Here is a 20,523-nt window from a genome sequence, read left to right as displayed (position 1 = left end):
AAAATCACTGTCAGCCTCCTGTGTTTGTGGTGTTAGGGCTCATGCACACAAACATATTTTCTTTCCGTGTCCGATCCATTTCTTTTGCGGACCATATGCAGAACCATTCACTTCAATGGGTCTGCAAAAAAGAACAGAAGTTACTCCGTGTGCATTCAGTTTCTGTATGTCTGTATTTCCATTCTGAAAAAAATATATAGAACATGTCCTATTATTGTTCGCATTACGGACAAAGATAGTACTGTTCTATGAAGGGCCAGCTGTTCTGTTCTGTAAAATACGGAATGCACACGGATGTCATCTGAATTTTTGACGGATCCGGTTTTTGCAGACCGCAAAATATATACGGTCGTGTGCATGAGCCCTTAATGTCCTCTTCTCAGGTTACCTGACAGATTTTACAGCTATATACCTTTCAACTATACTTTTATTTGACATTGGTTAATGAATAAATACAAATCATTTCACTGTAAAGAATTTGGTGTAGAAAGTTCATATCAGCAATTCCTTGTCCTGTTCCTGAAAGCCACATAGACTTTTAGTTTCATTTCTTTGAGAAGACTCTGAGGAGGGAGGGGCACCAATTATAAAAGAAAGAAGGAACACATTTTTCAGCTCACTCATATGGTGTACACACCTTTGAAATGGAAGGCAGAGGACAGCCAGCTCAACGGAAGGAAATGTCCACACGGCCAAAAGAACCAAGAGGTAGGGGACGTTCTGCTCCTAATCCAGTTCAATCAGAAAATACTTTAGCCTCAACAGTGAAGAGATCAGAGAAGCCTGGAAAACATACATCATCTCAAGGGGATGACAGATGTGATGGACTTTCAAGTTGTAGGAAAATCTCACAGAAGAAGTCCCCAAGAGTACAAAAAAGCAACAGTAATCCTGCAGATGACACAGATGAGAATAATGACATGAAAACATCCAGAAAACAAAGTTTAAAGGATACGTCAGCAAACAAAGAGAAAGACAAAGGAACATCATCAGGAAGTAATGACAAGATAGCACAACTTACAAGCAATGTAAGGTATTTACCCAATGGATTACACTGTACAACTGAGAAGAAACCCTCCAGAAAACGGAATACATCAAAATCATTGGACCAAGAGACAAACAGAGCAGAGGATAAATCTTCTGCCTTTAAAATGATAGACAAACCACAAAAATTAAATGCTAAATATAAATCCAGTGATGAGATATGTGAAATTGAACGCCAAGCAGAAGTTGCTTCAGAGAAGAAAGTTTGTGGTAAAACAAGTAAAGCAGAAAAAATGAAAATGTCAAACTTAAAGAATGAACATGTCGCTGAGCCCAAAGAAAGAGATGTGAATGTGAAAAGTGTTAATTCCAGAACTAGGAGATTGAAGGATGTGGTTGATGTAAAATTAAGATTGAAGATGGATTATATTTCAAACGCAGCACAGAACGTTAATAAGGTTGTAGATGTAATACTGAAATCTGAACAATTCCGCAAAGATTCTCTTTTCAAGGACATAAAAAAAATGAGCACTGGCAGCTACTATGAGCATGTTAAGGTAAGATAACTATGTTAACGCCTATTCTTAAAAGGCATAGGAAAATTATTTCCATTTATAAATATAACTTTTAGACAAATCAAAGTAGTTCTCATAACTTACTGGGTTTTCTGGCTTTAATCTCATAGCAGAACACTGCAGTCAGAATCTGAATATCCACTAACTAGGGAATGACATAATAAGGCTATATGGCTAGGATGTATGCTGCATTTTTAGCAGGCCCAGTAGTAGAAATGCCTATTCTTGCCCACAAAACAGATAAGAATGGGACATGTTCTATCATTTGAGGATGCGGTCAGCACACGGATAACATCTATGTGCTGTCCACATTTATAGCGGTCCTATAGAAATAAATTGGTCTGCATGCAATCCACAAAAAAAAATGGATCGGACACACAAGAAGAAGAAGAAGTTGTGTGCATGACACCTAATACTTATACTGTAATAGAAATAATGTAATTTTCTGACTTACGCAAGGTCCAGTACAAAGTGAATGAGGAACAAGCGGTCATTATTACAACTGGGTGTCTACCATCCACCATATTGTCAGCAGCACATCGCATTACACAGTATTTTTTTTCTCACTCATTTGTCCGGTGGTCGGCAGCACTTTTACATGAGCCAATTATCAGGAACAAGTATTTGAATGCTTGTTCCTAATAACTGGCCCATTACTTGGGCTGTGTAAAAAGGGTCCTAACAGAGAGGACCTCAAATACCAATTATTCAGAGACATTAAGCTGCCCGCACACATTAGATAGGTGATGGCCGACTGTTCTCTCTCTCATCCCCTTCATTCACATACATGCTCAAACGGCCTATGTATGCATGTGTTCTGAACAGTGAGATGGGAGAAACCAGCAGCTTATCTCCCTGAGAACAAAAGGATCGTTAGTCATTCTAATTCAATGATGGTCAAATAGTACACAGAGATCTACCAGTGCACCTTGATATTAGGCTAACTGTCTGTTCTCTAGATTCCACACTTATAGGGTAACTGTCATTTGAAAACAATTCTGAGGCATCTTAGTGATGTTCCAACAGTTTTGATAAGTGAAGGTTCAGATCTTGAGACCTCCAATGCTTGTTGAATTGAAAGGGGTAGATGGGCTTAAGCTGAGCAATGTCTTCCTCTGACTGTGATCAACTAGCTTTCCTTGGAGGCAAGTACATAATCATGTATCGATTAATCATATACTTTCTATGAGTCTATACACTGCTTTTCTTGCATCTCTGAGTAGAGCCAAGCAATCACAGCTGAAAGGGCATAGCGCTCAGTGGCAATTATTAAACACTTACCCTTCATAGATTCTCTCTCTTGATTAAATATTACATTTCTGTTAGATCACGCAACATGTACTAATTTTTCTTTTGGAATCATTTAACAGAAAATCCTCCCGTGCCTGGACATTACTGTTACATACTTGTTTTAGTGCTTTGTAGTTTAATTTTTTCACTCGTAGCATCCACCTAATGTGTTCAGAGTTGGAGAGAAGCCACTACTAGTGCCCTGATTCTTACGCTGGGTTCACACCTGAGCGTACTCTGTATGCGCTTTTTACAGGCGCTTTTATCGGGCGTTTACATACGCGCGAACAAACAAGCAAACGCCCATTGCCGCATGTTCCCGCTAAGTCTATGTGCACAAACGCGCGACAATACGCCCCAAAGAAGCTCCTGTACTTCTTGGGGCGTAGGGCGTTTTACAGCGCGTTCGTACGCGCTGTAAAACGCTCAAGTGAGAACCATGCCCATAGGGAATCATTGGTTTTTGCCTGTTGAGCGTTTTACAGCGCGTAGGAACGCGCTGTAAAATGCTCAGGTGTGAACCCAGCCTTATAGCCGGTCTGTTAGTGATAGAAACAATCACTCCACCATCCACGTACAAAAGGATCTAAGCAGTGGTACTGAGCTAGCTAATGTGTTCAAATGACACATTAAAGGGAATGTGTCAGAAAATTTGGTGAGAATTTTTGTTTTAATTTTCCATGTCACTATATATTTACAAAATACCTGGAGAGCGCAGGCCAGCTTATGGTGAAGCAGGGAGCTGACAACTCCCTGCTTCATCATGGCATTCAACTGTATCTGCGTGCCATGGACGCAGATACAATTGAGTGCAGGGGCCCCCGGAAACAGGATGAATTGTTCCAGTGATCGGGTGCTTGGAAAAGCGGACCATCTAGCGCCTGTGCAGTCACACACCCTAAGGCCGGCCCCGGTAGAGCAGATATGAGATGACCAGGATGAAGTGGCTTGCCAAGGATGGGAGGCTTACCGCCCCGGGTGCCGCTCTCAGGGGGTGCCAGAGCCCAGAAGCAATGAGAGCTTTCATCAATACAGATGGAAGCGCTCTTTGCTGGAGCACCGGGGAGCTGCAGTCCTGTCACTCACCTACCACTCAGCTCCCCGCGCTCCTTCTCTCGTGCACTGAATGGGGAAGCAGAAAAGCTTCTACTCCCTGCTTCACTATTCAGCCTGCAGGCACAGATCGTGCTGTCGGCCTTTGTGGGAGGAGCCTCCAGCTCAGACATCTGCCTGTGCTCCTCCCACACAGTGCTGCAGAGAGATCTGTGTCTGCAGGGGAGAGCTGGATGTGAGCTTCAGGAACGGGACAAGGTGAGTAGTTACTGTTTTTTTTTTTTTTTAACAGAGGGCTTTACTACTGTGAAGGGGGCACAATGGGCATTACTACTATGGAGGGGGCACAATGGGCATTATTACTATGAAGGGGGCATAGAGGGCATTACTCCTGTGAAAGGGGTGGGCATAACTGTTATGGGGCACAGAGTGGGCATTACTACTATGAAGGGGGCACAATAGCATTACTGCTGTGAAGGGAGCACAATGGGCATTAATACTGTGAAAAGGGGAACAGAGGGCATTACTACTGGGAAGGGGCGTAACTGTTAGTGAGGGCATAACTACTCTGAAGAGGCACAGAGAGGACATAACTACTGTGAAGGGGCACAAATAGGGCAATTTAACTGTGAAGGGAGTACTGATAGGGCATTACTACTGTGAAAGGGGCACAGAGGGCATAACTACTGTGAGGGGGCACAATGTGGGTATAACTACTGTGAAAGTTGTACAATGAGGGCATAAATACTGTGAGGGGGCACATATCTGGACAAAACTACTGTGAAGGTTGCACAATGAGGACAATACTACTGTGAGGGGGTACAATTTTTTAAAGTATTGGGGGATGGGGGTGCTAGAGAAAGGACCTCTCCTGGGTAACAAACACCTTAGGCACGCCACTGCCATAGGATAGGTTCTGCTGTGCATGTGGTCCCGGCCAGAGCTTTTTCCTATAGTGTGCAGGCATGGACACCGCTGCTGGACTGCAGGGTGGTGATAACCTCTGGAAAAGAGCTGTGCATAATGCTTTGGAAAAATGAATCCAGCCAGTAAAGGAGGCAATATGGACAATCACAATACATTAGTAAGTGGCTTGTATTAACTTAGTCGTCATGATAAATGCTATTTGCTGAAGTAAGACAACCCCTTTAATTGCTATTTTACATTGAATTTTGGCACTATGCACTTTTCCAAGGGTATTTTGGGGTTGATAAGTACAGTCGTAGCCAAAAGTTTTGAGAATTGCATAAATATTGGAAATTGGAAAAGTTGCTGCTTAAGTTTTTATAATAGCATTTTGCATATACTCCAGAATGTTATGAAGAGTGATCAGATGAATTGCATAGTCCTTCTTTGCCATGAAAATTAACTTAATCCCCCAAAAAAATTTCCACTGCATTTAATTGCTGTCATTAAAGGACCTGCTGAGATCATTTCAGGAATCGTCTTGTTAACTCAGGTGAGAATGTTGACGAGCACAATGTCAGGCTGATTGGGTTAAAATGACAGACTTGACATGTTAAAAGGAAGGTGATGCTTGAAATCATTGTTCTTCCATTGTTAACCATGGTGACCTGCAAAGAAACACGTGCAGCCATCATTGCATTGCATAAAAATGGCTTCACAGGCAAAGATATTGTGGCTACTAAGATTGCACCTCAATCAACAATTTATAGGATCATCAAGAACTTCAAGGAAAGAGGTTCAATTCTTGTTAGGAAGGCTTCAGGGCGTCCAAGAAAGTCCAGCAAGCGCCAGGATCGTCTCCTAAAGAGGATTCAACTGCGGGATCGGAGTGCCACCAGTGCAGAGCTTGCTCAGGAATGGCAGCAGGCAGGTGTGAGCGCATCTGCACGCACAGTGAGGTGAAGACTTTTGGAAGATGGCCTGGTGTCAAGAAGGGCAGCAAAGAAGCCACTTCTCTCCAAAAAAAAACCCCATCAGGGACAGATTGATCTTCTGCAGAAAGTATGGTGAATGGACTGCTGAGGACTGGGGCAAAGTCATATTCTCCGATGAAGCCTCTTTCCGATTGTTTGGGGCATCTAGAAAAAGGCTTGTCCGGAGAAGAAAAGGTGAGCGCTACCATCAGTCCTGTGTCATGCCAACAGTAAAGCATCCTGAGACCATTCATGTGTGGGGTTGCTTCTCATCCAAGGGAGTGGGCTCACTCACAATTTTGCCCAAAAACACAGCCATGAATAAAGAATGGTACCAAAACACCCTCCAACAGCAACTTCTTCCAACAATAGTTTGGTAAAGAACAATGCATTTTCCAGCACGATGGAGCACTGTGCCATAAGGCAAAAGTGATAACTAAGTGGCTGGGGGACCAAAACGTTGACATTTTGGGTCCATGGCCTGGAAACTCCACAGATCTTAATCCCATTGAGAACTTGTGGTCAATCCTCAAGAGGCGGATGGACAAACAAAAACCCACAAATTCTGACAAACTCCAAGAAGTGATTATGAAAGAATGGGTTGCTATCAGTCAGGAATTGGCCCAGAAGTTGATTGAGAGCATGCCCAGTCGAATTGCAGAGGTCCTGAAAAAGAAGGGCCAACACTGCAAATACTGACTCTTTGCATAAATGCCATGTAATTGTCGATAAAAGCCTTTGAAACGTATGAAGTGCGTGTAATTATATTTCACTACATCACAGAAACAACAAACAAAGATCTAAAAGCAATTTAGCAGCAAACTTTGTGAAAACTAATATTTGTGTCATTCTCAAAACTTTTGGCCACGACTGTAGGTTGAACTTTCCATTATTTCTGTGACCGGCATTTCTTCCATTCAGCTGGTGCTTCTACAGTGATGTTCTGTGATTCCGGTCATGAGACCAACACTTTGCTCATTGGAATGAATGTACTTAAAGCCCTATGTATATTTTTGGAATATCTGTCTAAACTCTATTAGTTTTAGAAATTTTCTTCCCTTGGTAGTAGTTTTTCCTAGCGACACGGGTCACATAACCCAGGTCTGTCATGTGACTCAGGTGTGCATTAGGATAGATGTCAATCCTCTGCCCAACGAGATACCTGTATTTGTAAAAGGGTGTGCACATTTTGTACCGGAAACACCTGGGTATTACTAAGCGAGATGTGTATATAAGGAGAGGAACTTCCAGTAGTGCACCATCCCCGGCCAAAGTGACAGCGACACGTGTAGGGTGTGGGAAACTGTCTGATGTCTGCTCTCCTAGTATTATGCCTTATCATTGTTTATATTGTGATGTATTTATTTCCCTCCTTGTGTAATGTTAATTAGTGGGTTTTCGCTATGGATATGGGACATACAACTTTAGAAGGAATAGACTACTTATTTTGTATGATATGAATGGCATATTTATTTGGAGGTGGGCGTTGTTACACATTTAGTCCACCAGGTGTCTCTGTTGTTCCAAGTTTCAGTTTTTTTCGTGTGCAACTTTTTAATTGTACATCTTTCTAACCATATTTATTTAATAAAGGTTTTTGTAGTGCTTGCAATATGTCAGTTTACATGGTTATTTTTTGTTTATGTATAACTTGCAAGTTTTACGGAATCTTTTCCCCCAAAACCATATATCAATCTGCTCACCTCCTCCTGCTCTATGACATGCTGCATCCAGATTGCACTGCAGTTTGTGATGACTGCTATTTGTTAAATGATGGAATCAGGGGACATTAAATACTTCTGCAAAAGCATGATTTCATTGTAATAACTTTTACACAAAAAATCAACACCACATACAAGACAGTACTTTACCTAACAGTTTTAATGAATGTATTTGCCTTATTCAGATTTCTCCTTTTTCCTATGACCACTCTTAGGGGCTGTTCACAAAACATTTTTAATACACGTTTGCCGTATATATGTTAAATGTAGAAACAAAATTTATAGAAAAACATGCAATTTCTGGGATATGCTTTCTAACATGGATGGGTAGGCGAACAGAGTGATACATTTGTGAATGTTTTTTTAATGAAAAAACATATTGGTTGTACAGAAAACTTTTTTCTTTTTAAACTTCCCCAGAGATTAAATGTAAGAAAATGATGTTTAACGGATGAAAATGTAATGCTTGATGTTTCCATCCGTCTCTCATAGACTACTGTGTTAAAATTTATATGTCAAGCACACAAAACCCTTTTTAAAAATGTAAACAGACATATGTAGTCAAATTATGCAGATATGTAATACAGTATTTTTGCCCAATTATAGTCTATGGTTACATCAAGCGACATGTTTCAGTACATTTTTATTGCATTCAAACGTAAATTCTTGACTGGAAGCAAAAGGGATATTACCAACCCCACAATATGTTGAAATAAGAATCTTCACATTCACAGATCTCAAAGCCAAATGAATTTGACATCATGTTAATGATCTCCCAACGACCATACAGCACAATCAAAATTACAAACCTGGACAATGAAGGTCCTTTCTACACATTGGCGTACAAAGAACGAAAGCCACAAGCCATGACTGAATATCTAGATTCGGAAGGGAACATTTCTGCCAGGAAAATCGTGGGTGAATTCAGAGCTCTTATTAAGCAAATCATTGGCAAACCAGGTAAGCATGATGCTTGTATTCACTGATCACAGGAAACGTACTATACATGTATGTGAATATACAATACATTTTCTGTGATTTACGTCTTGGAAGAATCCTAATAATTTTCATCTGACTCTAACCATTGTGTAGAGAACCAATCACGTGGTCATCATTTTAGATGACAAACTAGCCACAATGGTTACAGTGTGACAATTATACCTTATTGTTGTATTCAGGTCAGTGCAGGCATACATGACGTAGGCAAATCCTACATTTACTGTTATGACATCTATAAATAAGGACTAAAAATAGTCCAACATATAATTTTTATGATGCATATGGATAAAAGGAACATAATACCTTAAAGGGGTATTTCCATCACAGGCATTGATGCCATAGGTGTGGGTCCTGCTCCAGTCTCCACAATGGGCCCCTTCAAGTGAAGGTGAGTTCACTGCACTTGCGTGGCCATTCTCCACTATGGGAGCACTATAGCTTGGCTATTTCCAGCAGTCCCATAGCGATGAATGGAGAGGTGCACTGTCCTTCACTTCGGGAGCTATTTCACTATGCTATTTTCAGAGCTCCCATAGATGTAAATGGCGAGCATGCTGTGCAAGTGCTGTGCACTCTCCTTCATTTCGGGGGCTCTGTTCTGGAGATAGGAATGGCTCCCAGAGGTGGGACCTGCACCTATCTGACATTGATGACATATCCTAGCGATATGCCATCAATTTCTGACATGGGAATTCCCCTTAACCACCTCCGGACCGCCTAACGCAGATTCGCGTTCCGGAGGTGGCAGCCCTGCGCAGAGTCACGCATATATGCGTCATCTCGCGCGAGCCGAGACTTCCTGTGAACGCGCGCACACAGGCGCGCGCGCTCACAGGAACGGAAGGTAAGAGAGTTGATCTCCAGCCTGCCAGCGGCGATCGTTCGCTGGCAGGCTGGAGATGTGTTTTTTTTTAACCCCTAACAGGTATATTAGACGCTGTTTTGATAACAGCGTCTAATATACCTGCTACCTGGTCCTCTGGTGGTCCCCTTTGTTTGGATCGACCACCAGAGGACACAGGTAGCTCAGTAAAGTCCCACCAAGCACCACTACACTACACTACACCCCCCCCGTCACTTATTAACCCCTTATTAGCCCCTGATCACCCCTGATCACCCCATATAGACTCCCTGATCACCCCCCTGTCATTGATTACCCCCCTGTCATTGATCAACCCCCTGTAAAGCTCCATTCAGATGTCCGCATGATTTTTACGGATCCACTGATAGATGGATCGGATCCGCAAAACGCATCCGGACGTCTGAATAAAGCCTTACAGGGGCGTGATCAATGACTGTGGTTATCACCCCATATAGACTCCCTGATCACCCCCCTGTCATTGATCACCCCCCTGTCATTGATTACCCCCCTGTAAAGCTCCATTCAGACGTCCGCATGATTTTTACGGATCCACTGATAGATGGATCGGATCCGCAAAACGCATCCGGACGTCTGAATGAAGCCTTACAGGGGCATGATCAATGACTGTGGTGATCACCCCATATAGACTCCCTGATCACCCCCTGTAAAGCTCCATTCAGATGTCCGCATGATTTTTACGGATGCACTGATAGATGGATCCGATCCGCAAAACGCATCCGGACGTCTGAATGAAGCCTTACAGGGGCATGATCAATGACTGTGGTGATCACCCCCCTGTCATTGATTACCCCCCTGTAAAGCTCCATTCAGATGTCCGCATGATTTTTACGGATGCACTGATAGATGGATCGGATCCGCAAAACGCATACGGACGTCTGAATGAAGCCTTACAGGGGCGTGATCAATGACTGTGGTTATCACCCCATATAGACTCCCTGATCACCCCCCTGTCATTGATTACACCCCTGTCATTGATCAACCCCCTGTAAAGCTCCATTCAGATGTCCGCATGATTTTTACGGATGCACTGATAGATGGATCGGATCCGCAAAACGCATCCGGACGTCTGAATGAAGCCTTACAGGGGCGTGATCAATGACTGTGGTGATCACCCCATATAGACTCCCTGATCACCCCCCTGTCATTGATTACCCCCCTGTCATTGATTACCCCCCTGTAAAGCTCCATTCAGACGTCCGCATGATTTTTACGGATCCACTGATAGATGGATCGGATCCGCAAAACGCATCCGGACGTCTGAATGAAGCCTTACAGGGGCATGATCAATGACTGTGGTGATCACCCCATATAGACTCCCTGATCACCCCCCTGTCATTGATCAACCCCCTGTAAAGCTCCATTCAGATGTCCGCATGATTTTTACGGATGCACTGATAGATGGATCGGATCCGCAAAACGCATACGGACGTCTGAATGAAGCCTTACAGGGGCATGATCAATGACTGTGGTGATCACCCCATATAGACTCCCTGATCACCCCCCTGTCATTGATCAACCCCCTGTAAAGCTCCATTCAGATGTCCGCATGATTTTTACGGATGCACTGATAGATGTATCGGATCCGCAAAACGCATACGGACGTCTGAATGAAGCCTTACACGGGCGTGATCAATGACTGTGGTTATCACCCCATATAGACTCCCTGATCACCCCCCTGTCATTGATCAACCCCCTGTCATTGATCACCCCCCCTGTCATTGATCACCCCCCTGTCATTGATCACCCCCCTGTCATTGATCACCCCTCTGTAAGGCTCCATTCAGACATTTTTTTGGCCCAAGTTAGCGGAATTATTTATTTTTTTTCTTACAAAGTCTCATATTCCACTAACTTGTGTCAAAAAATAAAATCTCACATGAACTCACCATACCCCTCACGGAATCCAAATGCGTAAAATTTTTTAGACATTTAGATTCCAGACTTCTTCTCACGCTTTAGGGCCCCTAGAATGCCAGGGCAGTATAAATACCCCACATGTGACCCCATTTCGGAAAGAAGACACCCCCAGGTATTCCGTGAGGGGCATATTGAGTCCATGAAAGATTGAAATTTTTGTCCCAAGTTAGCGGAACGGGAGACTTTGTGAGAAAAAAATTAAAAATATCAATTTCCGCTAACTTGTGCCCAAAAAATTTTTTTTCTATGAACTCGCCATGCCCCTCATTGAATACCTTGGGGTGTCTTCTTTCCAAAATGGGGTCACATGTGGGGTATTTATACTGCCCTGGCATTCTAGGGGCCCCAAAGCGTGAGAAGAAGTCTGGTATCCAAATGTCTAAAAATGCCCTCCTAAAAGGAATTTGGGCACCTTTGCGCATCTAGGCTGCAAAAAAGTGTCACACATCTGGTATCGCCGTACTCAGGAGAAGTTGGGGAATGTGTTTTGGGGTGTCATTTTACATATACCCATGCTGGGTGAGAGAAATATCTTGGTCAAATGCCAACTTTGTATAAAAAAATGGGAAAAGTTGTCTTTTGCCAAGATATTTCTCTCACCCAGCAAGGGTATATGTAAAATGACACCCCAAAACACATTCCCCAACTTCTCCTGAATACGGCGATACCACATGTGTGACACTTTTTTGCAGCCTAGGTGGGCAAAGGGGCCCATATTCCAAAGAGCACCTTTAGGATTTCACAGGTCATTTACCTACTTACCACACATTAGGGCCCCTGGAAAATGCCAGGGCAGTATAACTACCCCACAAGTGACCCCATTTTGGAAAGAAGACACCCCAAGGTATTCCGTGAGGGGCATGGCGAGTTCCTAGAATTTTTTATTTTTTGTCACAAGTTAGTGGAAAATGCTGATTTTTTTTTTTTTTTTTTTTCATACAAAGTCTCATATTCCACTAACTTGTGACAAAAAATAAAAACTTCCATGAACTCACTATGCCCATCAGCGAATACCTTGGGGTGTCTTCTTTCCAAAATGGGGTCACTTGTGGGGTAGTTATACTGCCCTGGCATTCTAGGGGCCCAAATGTGTGGTAAGGAGTTTGAAATCAAATTCTGTAAAAAATGACCTGTGAAATCCGAAAGGTGCTCTTTGGAATATGGGCCCCTTTGCCCACCTAGCCTGCAAAAAAGTGTCACACATCTGGTATCTCCGTACTCAGGAGAAGGTGGGGAATGTGTTTTGGGGTGTCATTTTACATATACCCCTGCTGGGTGAGAGAAATATCTTGGCAAAAGACAACTTTTCCCATTTTTTTATACAAAGTTGGCATTTGACCAAGATATTTATCTCACCCAGCATGGGTATATGTAAAATGACACCCCAAAACACATTCCTCAACTTCTCCTGAATACAGAGATACCAGATGTGTGACACTTTTTTGCAGCCTAGGAGGGCAAAGGGGCCCATATTCCAAAGAGCACCTTTCGGATTTCACAGGTCATTTTTTACAGAATTTGATTTCAAACTCCTTACCACACATTTGGGCCCCTAGAATGCCAGGGCAGTATAACTACCCCACAAGTGACCCCATTTTGGAAAGAAGAGACCCCAAGGTATTCGCTGATGGGCATAGTGAGTTCATGGAAGTTTTTATTTTTTGTCACAAGTTAGTGGAATATGAGACTTTGTATGAAAAAAAAAAAATCATCATTTTCCACTAACTTGTGACAAAAAATAAAAAATTCTAGGAACTTGCCATGCCCCTCACGAAATACCTTGGGGTGTCTTCTTTCCAAAATGGGGTCACTTGTGGGGTAGTTATACTGCCCTGGCATTCTAGGGGCCCAAATGTGTGGTAAGGAGTTTGAAATCAAATTCTGTAAAAAATGACCTGTGAAATCCGAAAGGTACTCTTTGGAATATGGGCCCCTTTGCCCACCTAGGCTGCAAAAAAGTGTCACACATCTGGTATTGCCGTACTCAGGAGAAGGTGGGGAATGTGTTTTGGGGTGTCTTTTTACATATACCCATGCTGGGTGAGAGAAATATCTTGGCAAAAGACAACTTTTCCCATTTTTTTATACAAAGTTGGCATTTGACCAAGATATTTATCTCACCCAGCATGGGTATATGTAAAAAGACACCCCAAAACACATTCCTCAACTTCTTCTGAATACAGAGATACCAGATGTGTGACACTTTTTTGCAGCCTAGGTGGGAAAAGGGGCCCATATTCCAAAGAGCACCTTTCGGATTTCACTCGTCATTTTTTACAGAATTTGATTTCAAACTCCTTACCACACATTTGGGCCCCTAGAATGCCAGGGCAGTATAACTACCCCACAAGTGACCCCATTTTGGAAAGAAGAGACCCCAAGGTATTTCGTGATGGGCATAGTGAGTTCATAGAAGTTTTTATTTTTTGTCACAAGTTAGTGGAATATGAGACTTTGTAAGAAAAAAAAAAAAAAAAAATCATAATTTTCCGCTAACTTGTGACAAAAAATAAAAAGTTCTATGAACTCACTATGCCCATCAGCGAATACCTTAGGGTGTGTACTTTCCGAAATGGGGTCATTTGTGGGGTGTTTGTACTGTCTGGCCATTGTAGAACCTCAGGAAACATGACAGGTGCTCAGAAAGTCAGAGCTGCTTCAAAAAGCGGAAATTCACATTTTTGTACCATAGTTTGTAAACGCTATAACTTTTACCCAAACCATTTTTTTTTTACCCAAACATTTTTTTTTTATCAAAGACATGTAGAACTATAAATTTAGAGCAAAATTTCTATATGGATCTCGTTTTTTTTTGCAAAATTTTACAACTGAAAGTGAAAAATGTCATTTTTTTGCAAAAAAATCGTTAAATTTCGATTAATAACAAAAAAAGTAAAAATGTCAGCAGCAATGAAATACCACCAAATGAAAGCTCTATTAGTGAGAAGAAAAGGAGGTAAAATTCATTTGGGTGGTAAGTTGCATGACCGAGCAATAAACGGTGAAAGTAGTGTAGGTCAGAAGTGTAAAAAGTGGCCTGGTCTTTCAGGGTGTTTAAGCACTGGGGGCTGAGGTGGTTAAGCTCCTTTTAGATGGCTGATAGGAAACTCACCTGTGTTTCAGCTGGAAACATGCATGAATTTTAAAGGGAGTCTCTCACCAGGAAATGTGACTGTTAAGACAGGTACAGTGCCTTGTAGGACTAGCTGAGGTAAATGTAATAATACCTTTCACTTAGTGATTCGTTGTGTAATTCTGGAGAAAAAGTACTTAAGTGCACTGTGGGTGTGCCCATGCCACTCTATACATCGTTGCTGCCCCTTGCTTCCTCTGCTAATCCCTCCCTTTCTTTGATTGACAGATGTTCCTGCATAGTTCTCACCCAGCCCTGTCAATCACAATGAGAGTGAGGGGTTGGCGGGTGCAAGGTGCAAGGGTGCACAGAGTGACTTCGGACAACCCTTGGTGCACTTAAAGCATGCCTACACTTTCAGATAATTTTAAAGAATATGTGTGTGCACATAAGGAATATCACTATATATAGCTATTATATGATTTGTGTATGGCATTTTAGCAGTTTTCCCCCTCTGTATGCTTTATCTTTAATTATCAGTTCTTCCTGAACTGGTAGATGGAGAATAGCTTGTATCATGTCTTCCCATAGACTACACATAAAGACAGGAGACACTGCTCCCTAACTCACTTACTCAAAAGCACCATGTAGGACATTATAGAGAAGTACAGAGCAGTATAGATACAAGATATAACATTTACTATTAGCTGTTGTCATGGCTGTGCTGGTCTCTCTGACTCTGCTGCTCACTGCCCCCCCCCCCTCCCCATTGACCACTAAGGGATTATGTATTATGATGCTTTAGTGAGCAGGCAGCCCCTCTTGGTCTTACAAAACAGAAAGTTAGTTTAAGGATTGGGGGGGGGGAAGCTGAGAAGGGAACAAGGCATTTTTCTCTGAAAGGATATATTACAAAGTTAATCTTGCCTCTACTATTGATTTATGCAAAGTTGTGTAAAAGTACAGTGACCTTTATTTGCTTATTTGCAAATGAATTAAAAATACTTTTTCTCCAGAATAAAGAAAGAGATTGTGAAAAGAAAAAGATTAATAACAAGCAGCTGAGCTAGCCCTACAAGGCTTGTACCTGGTTTAACAATGAACATCCTGGTGACAGCCTCCCTTTACAAGAGAGTCTGTATCATCCCTGTGTGGTCTTTTTATCACAGACCCATTCATTTGAATGAATGAGTCTTGTGGGGTAAAATGGACAAGTTAAGAATATGTTGCGACTTTTTCTTGATGGTCAAATCGTCTGTGTGGAAAATTAGCCATGTAAAACCATTCAATTTAATGGGTCAGTGTTGTAAACTCACGTGGAAAGGGCCCTTTAAACAGCATATATGTTGACCTTGCATACATGCATTCAAGTCCAGAGTCATAACTTGAAGCACCTCTGTCCCAGTGAAAAACCTGTAAGACTTTATATAGCACCCCCCTAATTATGTTACCACATAGCACTGGTTTTCTGATATAGGACAGAGGGTTTCTGAATTCCTCAGGCTCTGGGAAAACTGGAATTTCCAATGGTTACCAAATCCGATGGCAACTTTGTAAAGCTTTTGGTAAAAAGCAACAGCAAACCGGTCTCTGTAAGCAAACACTCCAACTTTTCTTCTCACAATTATGATAGATTTTCACTAGTCTTTCCTAGCAGCTCCTCTCTCTTAAAGGGAATGTCATTAGAATATTACCCATTGTATAAACCATGTTTTATTGTTGATTTTTTTTCTAATTTTCCATATCTCCATATTAAAAAAAAGTATAACATCATGCAATTTTTGCCCTGGCCACTAGGCCTCATAATAGGTCATGATTATCGGTTTTGTAACTTTTCACTAGCTGTTATCATTATCACAACAGGCAGAATTACAATGACAAGTAATACCTTTGCATAGATAATGCACTATCCAAAATTCACAATAGGTGATATCACAGCTCATCTAATCCTTCCTGACCTCTGCACAGGTCACAGAGCATGCCTAGAAAACCCTCCCATAGCTGTCAATAAGGCCTCCTCCTGGCCACTCTCCTATCAGCACAGCAGCTAGGCAAGAGCGGTAATAAACCACTCCTGTCTTCTCCTCAGGGTCCCTGCTGTGTCTGTCAGACGGAACCCGACCTGATTCTGCTAGATTGCAGGAGCTTTAATCCCAGCGCTGGGATTAAAGCACTGCCTGACTGTTATATACGTGCTATCTGCACAGGGTATGTGAGGATAGGACGTATCTATCCAGTGGGCAGTCGGGAAGGGGTTAAATATAGGTGAGAGGGTGATATGGAAATAGAATTAATAAAAAATAAATAAATAACAAAAAAAAAGTTTTAGAAAGTTGCTTTACTTGCGGTTTTCGGCTGCTGGCGGCGGTGCCATCGGGTCCCCATGCGGCTGTAGGGGGGACCCGATGGCATGGAAGGCAGCGCGATGCCAAAGGAAGCCATCGCGCTGCCTTCCGGTGACGAGCCTGTGAGATCCAGCCCCCTGTATCTCACAGGCCGGAAGCTGTATGAGTAATACACACAGTATTACTCATACAGCCAATGCATTCCAATACAGAAGTATTGGAATGCATTGTAAAGGATTAGACCCCCAAAAGTTCAAGTCCCAAAGTGGGACAAAAAATAAAGTGAAAAAAAAAGTTGAAAAAATAAAGTTTCCCCCCCCAAAAATTAAAAGTTTCAAGTAAAAAATTTAATTTTCCCCAAATAAAGTTAAAAAAAAATGCTAAAAAATAGGGGGGGGGAGTATACATATTAGGTATCGCCGCGTCCGTATCGATCGGCTCTATAAACATATCACATGACCTAACCCCTCAGATGAACACCGTAAAAAATTAAAAATAAAAACTGTGCTAAATAAACCATTTTTGTCACCTTACGTCACAAAAAGTGTAATAGCAAGCGATCAAAAAAGTCATATACACCCCAAAATAGTTCCAATCAAACCGTCATCTCATCCTGCAAAAAATTTTGACCCTACCTAATATAATCGCCCAAAAACTGAAAAAACTATGGCTCTCAGAAAATGGAGACACTAAAACTATTTTTTTTGTTTCAAAAATGATATTATTGTGTAAAAAAAAAGTATACATATTAGGTATCGACCGGCTCTATAAAAATATCACATGACCTTACCCCTGTGCTAAATAAACCATTTTTTGTTACCTTACATCACAAAAAGTGTAATAGCAAGCGATCAAAAAGTCACACACACCCCAAAATAGTGCCAATAAAACAGTCAGATGAATGTTGTAAATAACAAAAAATAAAAACTGTGCCAAAACAGCTATTTCTTGTTACCTTGCCTCCCAAAAAGTGTAATATAGCGCAACCAAAAATCATATGTACCCTAAACTAGTACCAACAATACTGCCACCCTATCCCGTAGTTTCTAAAATGGGGTCACTTTTTTGGAGTTTCTACTCTAGGGGTGCATCAGGGGGCTTCAAATGGGACATGGTGTCAAAAAAACCAGTCCAGCAAAATCTGCCTTTCAAAAACCGTATGGCATTCCTTTCCTTCTGCGCCCTGCCGTGTGCCCGTACAGCAGTTTTTGACCACATATGGGGTGTTTCTGTAAACTACAGAATCAGGGCCATAAATATTGAGTTTGGTTTGGCTGTTAACCCTTGCTTTGTAATTGGAAACAAATTATTAAAATGGAAAATCTGCCAAAAAAGTGAAATTTTTAAATTGTATCTCTATTTTCCATTAATTCTTGTGGAAAACCTAAAGGGTCAACAAAGTTTGTAAAATCAGTTTTGAATACCTTGAGGGGTGTAGTTTATAGAATGTGGTCATTTTTGGGTGGTTTCTATTATGTAAGCCTCGTAAAGTGACTTCAGACCTGAACTGGTCCCTAAAAATTGGGTTTTTGAAAATTTCTGAAAAATTTCAAGATTTACTTCTAAACTTCTAAGCTTTGTAACATCCCCAAAAAATAAAATATAATTCCCAAAATGATCCAAACATGAAGTAGACATATGGGGTATGTAAATTAATAACTATTTCTGGAGTTACTACTATGTATTGTAGAAGTAGAGAAATTGAAAGTTAGAAATTTGCTAATTTTTCCAAAGTTTTGGTAAATTCGTTTGTTTGTTTTTTAAATAAAAAAGATTTTTTTTGACTAAATTTTACCAGTGTCATGAAGTACAATATGTGATGAAAAAACAATCTCAGAATGGCCTGGATAAGTAAAAGCGTTTTAAAGTTACCACATAAAGTGACACTGGTCAGATTTGCAAAAAATGGCCTGGTCCTTCAGGTGAAATAAGGCTGTGTCCTGAAGGGGTTATGCCATGATGGATTAAAAAAATTAATATCAGACATCATATAGTACATGACAATCTCGTCCTAAGAAATCTAGAACCAGCCCCTGTACCCCACATGGATCCAGAGATCTCCCCATTCATTGCTGCAATTGTTGTTCTAGATTTATTTCAGGCTGGGAGCTCATGGGGTGTGTCCTTTCTGCTGCTGTTGTTGTTTCCATGTAACGGTCGCAGCTTCTAACAAGATATGGCAGGTGACAGTTGATTTAAATTGAGCTTGACGGCTAAATAAGGAAAAGAACAAACAGCAGGTGGCGCTATACAGATACATTTTATTGACTAGCTCAGTGGCTATATTATATTTTTAATTACATGCAATTACAAAAGTATTCAGATCCATGTGCTGGTTTGAAAAATGTAGAATGTTTTAATAACAAACAATAGGTCATTTCCTGATGACACATTCCCTTTAAACCCATTGTTGCTGTGCTTAAAAGTGGTCCGAAACAGCACATAATCAAAGACCTACCAAGCTAGCTCTGCAATTGCACAGATTATTCAGCAGGGAATAAACTATAATTGAAATAGGTGTATGTATTATGTATGCTCAGACTATTCCATTTTGTAGCATTATTATAATGATAATAATATAAATGTGTACCGTATATTTTTTCTGATAGGAATGGAGGAAGTATCTCTACAGAGGAAAGATCCTGGGAGCCCTGCAGTAACTCTTATTATTAAAAATGAACTTCAGGACATTTCAGTAGATCTTGTACTTGCCTTAAAAATACCCAGCAGATGGCCTGAACAAACTAATAGTGGAATGAACATTGATAACTGGCTTGGTACGAAGGTAAAACAGGCGTATATAAAAAATCACTTCTACATGGTACCCAAACAAGCAATGGCTGGAAACAGAATAATCAATGCAGGTAACGGTTTTATTTGATTTTGTACATTTATTATATAACTATTATGATAGAAGATCTGTTTACTGCCAGGTTTCCCCATAGATTACAGCAGATCCCTGGGGTCCTAGCAAAAGTATACTTTGTGATCAGCTTATTTCTAAGGGTCCCTTCTAGCAAGTAAGTTATGTTCTAACTAGAGAAAGCCTTTAGGCTACATGCACAGGGCAATGTAGTTGATGCAGATTCTGCTTTCATTTTTTGCAACAAGTATTCAGCAAAATCTGCACATGTTAAGTCTCATTCACAAGTCTGTGTCCGTGCTTAAATCCGTGAAAAGGTGGTCAGCGATGCCTTCGTGAAGATTTCCGTGATAAATCAGTGTCCACTTTTTGCTATCCGTGTTTCACTGACACTGAACAGCTGAAAAATTATTTTCAAAGCATCTTTTCCCAATGATCCGTGAAACACGGATGGCATCCGTGGTTTTCACCGACCCATGGACTATAATGGGAGTGATGGATCTGTAAACACAGACAAAATAGAGCATGCATCCATGCTAAAAAAAATAAACTGACCCATGGACCATGCTAAAACACAGATGTGTGACTACACACATTAAAATGAATGGGGGCGTGTGAATAAGGCTGAATCAGCTGAAATATCTGACATGCTGCAGATTTCAAAATGCACACCGCTAATTACAGGTTAAGTAATTGCAAATTTCCTCAGCAAGTAGATGAGATTATTTAGAATCTCATCTATTTGGCTGCTACTGTATTACAATGTGGATCTTCCAGTTTCACATCTGGAAATCTGTCACCATGAATCTGGACTATTGTCTGCAATACTATGTAAATCAGTAGTGCTGAAGATAAGGAGTCCAGATTGATATTTTTTTTATTTTCCTACTGTCCTCCTTTCCCCCATTGTGAGTCCTCTAAAGGGCATATATGATGGATT

General features: G+C 41.2%; 1 protein-coding gene across 1 annotated transcript in view; it reads left to right on the top strand.

Moving 5' to 3' along the window:
* The first annotated feature begins 589 nt into the window (after positions 1–589).
* Positions 590–20,523, top strand: part of CGAS (cyclic GMP-AMP synthase) — a 30,646-nt gene continuing 10,712 nt past the window's right edge. The window contains exons 1-3 of the mRNA XM_040428647.1: positions 590–1,541; positions 8,238–8,463; positions 19,330–19,584. Coding sequence (XP_040284581.1) covers positions 645–1,541; positions 8,238–8,463; positions 19,330–19,584 — 1,378 coding nt within the window. The 5' untranslated portion in view covers positions 590–644. The remainder of the gene's footprint in view (positions 1,542–8,237; positions 8,464–19,329; positions 19,585–20,523) is intronic.

Source organism: Bufo bufo, chromosome 4 (genome assembly GCF_905171765.1).
Source record: "Bufo bufo chromosome 4, aBufBuf1.1, whole genome shotgun sequence".
In the NCBI taxonomy this organism is placed as follows: Eukaryota; Metazoa; Chordata; class Amphibia; order Anura; family Bufonidae; genus Bufo; species Bufo bufo.
The sequence above is the reverse complement of the archived record's forward strand: the minus strand, read 5'-3'. Positions and strand labels throughout refer to the sequence as shown.